General features: G+C 41.2%; 1 protein-coding gene across 1 annotated transcript in view; it reads left to right on the top strand.

Moving 5' to 3' along the window:
- Positions 1 to 7893, top strand: part of ARMC10 (armadillo repeat containing 10) — an 18803-nt gene that overhangs the window by 8845 nt on the left and 2065 nt on the right. The window contains exons 3-5 of the mRNA XM_077746984.1: positions 3 to 118; positions 2969 to 3145; positions 7737 to 7808. Of these exons, the coding sequence (XP_077603110.1) occupies positions 3 to 118; positions 2969 to 3145; positions 7737 to 7808 (365 nt within the window). The remainder of the gene's footprint in view (positions 1 to 2; positions 119 to 2968; positions 3146 to 7736; positions 7809 to 7893) is intronic.

Below are 7893 nucleotides of genomic sequence, written 5' to 3'. Positions count from 1 at the left end.
AGTTGGTATTCCAATCATTGGAAGCAAAATCAACAATTCCAACTACAGTATTAAAGAGAAAGCTTTAAATGCACTGAATAACCTGAGTGTGAATGTTGAAAATCAAGTGAAGATAAAGGTAAGTTCGCTGAAATCACAAATGTGTAAGTCTTCTACAGTGTTAGCTAAGACCTCCATCACCTCACGGAATTACCTTTTGTGTTTGTGTGGTGAGAACATTTAAGATCTACTCTCTCAGCACCATTAAAGTACATAATACAGTGTAGTCACCCTGCTATCCATCAGCTCCCAGAACTTAATTCATCTTCTACCTAGAAGCTTTTGACCAAAATCTCCCCATTTCCTTCATCCTTCAGCCCCTGGCAACCACCGTGCTACTCTAGTTATGGGAGTTCAGCTTTTTTAGATTCCATATATAAGAGATACCTTCAGTATTTGTCTTTTTCTGTCGTGTCACTTAGCATAGCGCTCTCAAAGTCCATCCATTGGTTGCTAATGGCAGGATTTCCTTTTTATGACTGAATCATACTCGATTGTATATACAGACCACATGTGCTTTATTCATTCATCTGTCACCACAGGTTATTTCTGTTTCTGGGCTGTTGAGAATAATGCTGCAGTGAACATAGGGGGTGCAGATATCTTTTCGAATTATTCTTTCGCTGTTTTCAGATAAATGCCCGGAACTGGAATTGCTAGATCATATGGCAGTTGTATTTTTAATATTTGGAGGAATCTCCATACTGTGTTGCATACTGGCTGTGCCAATTTATATTCCCACCAGCAGGGTACAGGATTCCCTTTTCTCCACATCCTCCCCAAGGCTTGTTTGGTGGTTGTTGTTGCTGTTGACAGTAGCCATTCTAATGGGTATGAGATGCTACCTCAGTGGTTTTGATTTGTATTTCCCTGAAGCGAGTGACATTGAGCATCTTGTCATGTATCAGCCATTTGTATGTCTTTTGGAAAAATGTGTATTCAGGTCCTCTGCCCATTTTTTATGCAGAATAAGGCAGAGGAAGGAGGAATCTGAAACAGCCAATAAGAGGTTCCTCAGGCTTTTGAGTTTGGGGTTCATTTTAATCCAAGTGCAGTAAAGGAGACTGGCCAAAGTCTCTTAATATCGGCAGAAAGATAAAATAAAGTTGGAGCTTATGTTATTTCAGTATTCATTGAGCTCCTGCTCTGTGGTGCAGAGTTTAGAAATGAACACAATTAACTCCTGTTTTAAGAAAGCTAGAAGGAGAGAGAAGGCAAGTCCGTGACTAGGTGTGATGAAGAGCAGAAGATGATGACATACTTCAAGGAAAAATGTAAGTAAAACATTGCTGAGTACACAGAAAGGAGAGATCTCATCCAAAAGTTTCTGTAAAAGGTAGAATGCAACCTGGCTTTTAATGTCTGGTTTCTATAGGCACAGTTGGGGAGGGACAGAATTGCAAGAGAAAGGGGCAAGGGGAGACGGGCACAGCTCCAGAAATAACTGAGCTGACCCACTGGGTGATCTTATTGCTAAAATTGAACTGGTGAAAAGACTTGGAGAAAATACTGGGGCGCCTGCCTGGGTGGTTCAGTCAGTAAAGCATCCACCTTTGGCTCAGGTCATGATCTTGTGGTTCACGAGTTCGAGCCCCATGTCGGGCGCTGTGCCAACAGCTCACCACCTGGAGCCTTCTTCAGATTCCTTGTCTGCCTCTTCCCCACTTGTTCATTCTCTCTCTCTCTGCCTCTGTCTGTCTCAAAAAGAAATAAACATTAAAAAAGAAAATGCTCAACGCATTTTAGGAAATGCTTTGAAGGATGTCAGCCTCTTCGGATAATACATGACTTGTAAAGAGCTAAGGAAATGCTTTTTTTTTTTTTTTTGAAGGATGAATAGGTAATGAAATTGTGGTCAAAGAGAGCCAGGTGACTTATAAATATCAGATCTGAAACAAGACTAAAAATTTAATCTCTCTGCTTTACTGCCATTACTCTAGTTTCTATGGTAACATGGATACCTTTGGCTTTTTAAAAAACTTAGTCTTGGCTTATGGGACAGTTGGTAATTTCTTAGCATTTTACATTAGGAAATTTTTCCTAGCAGTTAGAATTTCTGGTGGAGTTTTTAGTTAGGTGAATGGTAATTATCTGTGAGATCTAGTTTTTCCAGGCAGGAAAGATCATGGCCAGAAATAGAAAACAGTTTTAGAAAACTTCCATCACCGGTGGGTTCATTTCTGTCGCATGTGAAATACTACTCCTGGCGTTGCATTTCATTTTGCCAGTGACAGTTAACAGTGTCAGAAGGAGTAATTCGTATGTATAAACTAGGTAAATAATAAGACTGGGCCAAAGACAGTTTTGCCTATCCTTACTTTGGATAGAACTAACTCTAGAGAAAAATTCTTTCCTTTGTTTCCCCCATTCTTTACTTCTAACAGGATGTAGCTTGTAGACCCTATTGTTAAGACACTTACCTTGATGCCAGGTAGCCAGACAGGTCTTCCTCCTTGGTCCTAATATGCCCAGACCAGTCAACACAGAAAGGTAGATTGTGTTGGGAGGCCCCCAATAATTGAGAGACCACTGGAGTTGAGAGCATGGTCTCTGGAATTGGACATTGCTCCCCTACCAGTTGGCTTAATATTGGGCAGGGGATCCAAGTTCCTTGATGACTTGTCCTTGTCCTTGTCTGTAAAATGCCCCTCAAGAACACCCACCTCATTACTTAATCCTCTTATGGACTAAGCAAGGTGTATTTATAAAATCCTCGCATATTGCCTGGCATTAACAAAAAAGCCACCTAAAGGTAGTTTTAAAAAACAAAAAAGAAAAGTTGCCAAAGTTTGAGGGCTAGATAGAAACGTCATCTTATCTGAGGAGCCAGTCTCATCCTGAACAATTGCCCTACTGCACTCTGCAGAAAAGTTACTATTTAACAGACTAACTTTTGGAGATTCTAAGATGCTCATTTCTTTCCCCCTAGGTATACATCAATCAAGTCTGTAAGGATGTCCTCTCTGGTCCCCTGGACTCTGCTGTACAGCTGGCTGGACTGAGACTGTTAACAAACATGACAGTTACAAATGACCACCAGCACATGCTTAACAGTTACATTACAGACCTGTTCCATGTGTTGCTCACGGGAAATGGAAGTACCAAGGTACGAATGAAGCGGTTATGACTTGAAAGTGCAAAGAGCTATTGCGTCAAGCTCATTAAGACTGGAACTGAAACTATATTCTTTTTTAATTTTTTTAATGTTTGTTTATTTTTGAGAGAGAGAGAGCAAGCGGGTAAGAGGTAGAGAGAGAGGGAGACACAGAATCTGAAGCAAACTCCAGGCTCCGAGCTGTCAGCACAGAGCCTGATGCAGGGCTAGTACCCACGAGCTGCAAAATCATGACCTGAGCCAAAGTCGGACATTTAACCGACTGAATCACCCGGGCACCCCTGGAATTGAAAGTTTATTAAAAGGCTTTTCATGGACCTAAGAAAGTTAATTATGTTTATCCCCAAATACTCAGTTTTAAAATACTTTGTGAAAATCTGTTACTTCACTTATCCAGAGATTGGCATTTGTTTGCTTTTCTGAAAATCAGTTTATCTCTTACTGAAGTGATGTAGCTGGCTTCCCCCCTTCTCCCCAACCAGGAATAATTATACATAATTGAGTAAAAGGAGTCTCTGAGTTAATGCTGGTTAATCGAATTTTTTGCTTAGTCTGGGGTCAGAAACATTTTTTTGATTTAGACATTATTTGCTAAAAAATCTTTTGAAAACCACGTTTAAGTTAGTAATGGATGTCTTGGGGCTTGATTCTTATCAGTTGTGTAGATGTTATGAGGCAACAGAAATTGACCTGAATTCAGTAGGGTCTGAGGAGACACCCCATCAGAGTAACGTCAGTAAACCCCTCACATTGGTAGGCATTTTTCCCTAGTGCCATTCTTTAAAAAATAGCACAAGAATAGAAGGTAAACTAATCAAAGGTTCAGATTAATTGGGCTGATCATTTGTCAGCATCTTACTATATTGGTCAGTGCTCTCTGGCACAGTTGAGAGAAAAGCATTTAGGACTAACCATGAAGCCTTACCCCAGATACGCAACATCACTGAAGTTATTTCTGAGGTTATCAAATGTGATGAGGAGAGTGTCACTACAGTCCTTTTAAAATCTGTTCCAGATTTTCCACACTGGGAGTAGCCAGACTTATTTGGATTTGGTCTAAGATATACCCAAAGGCACAGAACTTTAAATGTAATAATCTTACTAGCAATATTTTTGCAATATGCTCCATCCATACGCAATTTCCAAAACACATGCACCCANCCCCCCCCCCCCCCCCCCCCCCCCCCCCCCCCCCCCCTGCAGTGGAGCAAGGTAACTTTAGCCTCTGAGCTGCCATGGAAGCCCTTCCCTGTACCCAACAGCATGGCAAATACAAAACAGATCTCTCCTCTGCCTCGGTCTGTAGTTGCTTTACCCAAAACCTCAGGAGAAACGCTGAGTTTCGAGCCAGGTGAGTCTTGCCTTGGGGCTGTATGGCTCTGTCTCAGACATGGTCTGTGTGTTAATGTATTTTATGACTTTTTAGAAGGTGACTCACACCATGATATTATGTTCTATTTTTGTTTTGTTTTTCCATTCCATTGCCTAGTACAGCATTTCTGGGATAGAAAATTTGCTTTTTTGGTCTGTCTGGGAACCTGACCCCAATTATAACGTCATTTCTCCGTAAAAAGTGCATGCAGAGTTCCGACTTGCAAATGAAGTGCTAATGGACAATAATCCATTTGAGAGAGAATGGACCCGTTTTAGATATTTTCTTAGTAAATAACCACCAAAATGAAAACTTACTTTTAGAAATCTTTTATTTTTAATTTTTCTCTCATTTATTTTTTAGAGAGTACAAGAGTCAGGGAGAAGGCCTGGCGGGGGCAGGGGGTGGGGTGGGGTGGAGAATATGAATCTTAAGCAACCTCCATGGACCCTAATGCAGGACAAGATCTGAGCCAAGATCAAGAGTTGGCTGCTCAACTTAAACCACCTAGGTGCCCCTGGAAATCTTATTTTAGTAAGAGATCTCACAGTCCTGTAATAATCTTTTGGGTACAACAGTGATTCCTAACAAAATGCAAATAATGCATAATAATACAGTAATAACAATATAATTGTTAAATCTGTAGTGAGAGCAAAGAAAGAAAACTAATGGCTTAAATGAAATGTCATGGAGTCACCATAAGATGGCACGTGGGATAACAAAAAGGGAACTTAACATGGTTCAAACCAAAATACATACACAGGTCTCCCCTGCTATCCGGAAGTAGGGCATTCCTGTGAATCCTTTCAGAAACCAAAATGGTGTGACGCGAAGCAGCACTGACCATTAATTTACATGGGAAAAGTTTTGAGCCATCCCACACCCAAGGGAAAAACCTCTCTCGGGCGTTTGATAGCTTCAAACCTATCTTGCTAACAAATGCACAAAATAAATCAAGATAAAGCACAGATGCTCACAGGCACAGTTCAAAGCTATGGGTGCTTGATGCTGACATGCTAAGAGGGGGTGCATGATGCCCCCACTAATGCTTGCTGCAAAACGAACGCCCAACCCTGCTTTCGTTTTTTGCCTTTTTTTGTAAAAGTGAAAATCCTCTTTGTTTTCTTCTGGTTAGTGGAAACAGGTACTGATAATGTAGGTCTTTTATAAAAGCAAAGTGGCAGGGGGCACCAGGGTGCATCAGTCGGCCGCAGTCATCAGCTCAAGCTCCATGCTGAGCATGGAACCTGTTTGGGATTCTCTCTCTGTCTCTCTCTCTCTCTCTTTCTCTTTCAAAATAAACATTAAAATTTATTTTATTAGATGATAAAAATAAAATTAAGCAAACTCTTTTAAAAATTCTCCTTAACAAATTAGTACATGCAACATGATCAAAGGAATGTGTGTGTATGTAGGATAGGTGTGTAAAAAGACCAGAAAGAAAGTATCAGAACTTCATAGTGATTGTTTCTGGTCACGGAAATATGGCTGAATTTCCTTTTCCTTTGTGCTTTTCTATCGCTTTTTCAAAATGTTCTATAGAAACACACAGTGCCCTTGTAATAAAATAAAAAATGTCTCCTGGGTGCCCAGGTGGCTCCACTGAGCATCTGACTTCAGCTCAGGTCATGATCTTGCTCTCACGGTTCCTGAGTTCAGGCCCCACATTGGGCTTGCTGCTGTCAGCCTGTCAGCGCAGAGACCTCCTCACATTCTCTGTCCCCCTTACTTCACCCCTGCCCCACTTGGGCTCTCAAAAAACAGAAAGTCTTCTAAAATAAGATGTGAGGTCTGTCCCAGGTCCTGTGGGGAGCACATTTGTCACTCCCTGCTCCTCATTTTGTGTAATTTTAAGTGTCTTCTACAAAGTATAGCTTTACATGACCTTTGTTTTTAAACAGGAATTGTGTTTGAATGTTGTTTCCACAGTAGTCCCCCCTTATCTGTGACTGTGCTTTCCATGGTTTGTTCAGTCTGCTGGCGACCACACTTGGGACACAGATGATCCTCATTCTGACTTCCTATCAGAAGGTCACTAGTAGCCAAACACTGCATCACAATGTCATTCACCTCACTTCGTGTCATTCACCTCACTTCATCTAGTCACGTAGGTATTTTATCACCTCACCTCATAAGAAGGGTGAAGGGCACCTGGGTGGCTTGCTCAGTTAAGCATCTGTCTCTTAACTTTGGCTCAGGTCATCATCTCGTGGTTTGTGAGTTCAAGCCCCACATCAGGCTCTCACTGTCAGTGGGATTCTCTCTCTCCCTCTGCTCCTTCCCCACTTGCTCTCTCAAAAATAAGTATTAAAGAAAAGGGTGAGTATAGACAGGATGATACTGAGAGTGCTCACATCAGCACAAACACTAAAATTTGAAAGATATGTTGAGAGATTGCATTCACATAACTTGTTACAGTACATTATTGTAATTGTTCTTTTTTGTTAACTATTGATAATCTCTTACTTTGCCTAATTTATAAACCAAGTTATCCTAGGCACGTATGTATAGGGAAGAATGCAATATATATGGAGTTTGATCCTGTCCATGATTTTAGGCATATGCTGGGGGTCTTGGAATGTATCCCCTGCAGATAAGGGGGTCAGCTGTACTGACCAGTTACAAGTGACGGGAATGCTGATATTTTAGCTAGTCTGCTAGAAGTTAACATTTATTTATTTTTATCACTGCCTATTTAAAGGAATTTAATGTATTTTTCACATTAAAAAAAAAGCTAAGCTCAAAGGTTCATAGTAGCCTATTAAAACAGAAAAGGGCCATATTTTCATCTAGTCTTGGTAACCAAACTGCTCTAAGAGCTTTGAGAGATCCCTTTTTTGTTCCAAAGATATTTCACTTACCAGTAGTCATAATAAAGATCATTTATGTAATAGATGTTACGTTTATTTCCATGTTTTGGAGGGAGGGGTAAGCAGGGAGACCTTCAGGATCTCCTCCCTGACAGTGTACTTGAAAAACTAAGGATTAAATAAGCCTGCTGTGTGAGAAGTGTCCCTGGAGTGCGCCACCAGGTGGTGGGGAGAGGCCCTCGCAGGACGCGCGAGCCGGCTCCGTGGGGTAGAGGGTGTGCACCAGACCTGGATGCCCAGGCAGGACCTCGGAACGGGACCACAGCGAGAGGGCAGTCTGCCGGGGAGGGAAAATCCGTGGTTACTGGTCTGAGACACACCAATATTACTCTTATTTCAGGTTCAAGTTTTGAAGCTGCTTGTGAATTTATCTGAAAACCCAGCCATGGCAGAAGGACTACTTGGTGCCCAGGTAAATAGTTTACATGTTTGTTTTATAAGTACACAAGTATATAGATTTGGACAGATCTAGAAAGATTTTATCTCGACATGTTAAC

Source organism: Crocuta crocuta, unplaced genomic scaffold (genome assembly GCF_008692635.1).
Source record: "Crocuta crocuta isolate KB4526 unplaced genomic scaffold, BGI_CrCroc_1.0 scaffold396, whole genome shotgun sequence".
Taxonomy (NCBI): Eukaryota; Metazoa; Chordata; class Mammalia; order Carnivora; family Hyaenidae; genus Crocuta; species Crocuta crocuta.
The sequence above is the reverse complement of the archived record's forward strand: the minus strand, read 5'-3'. Positions and strand labels throughout refer to the sequence as shown.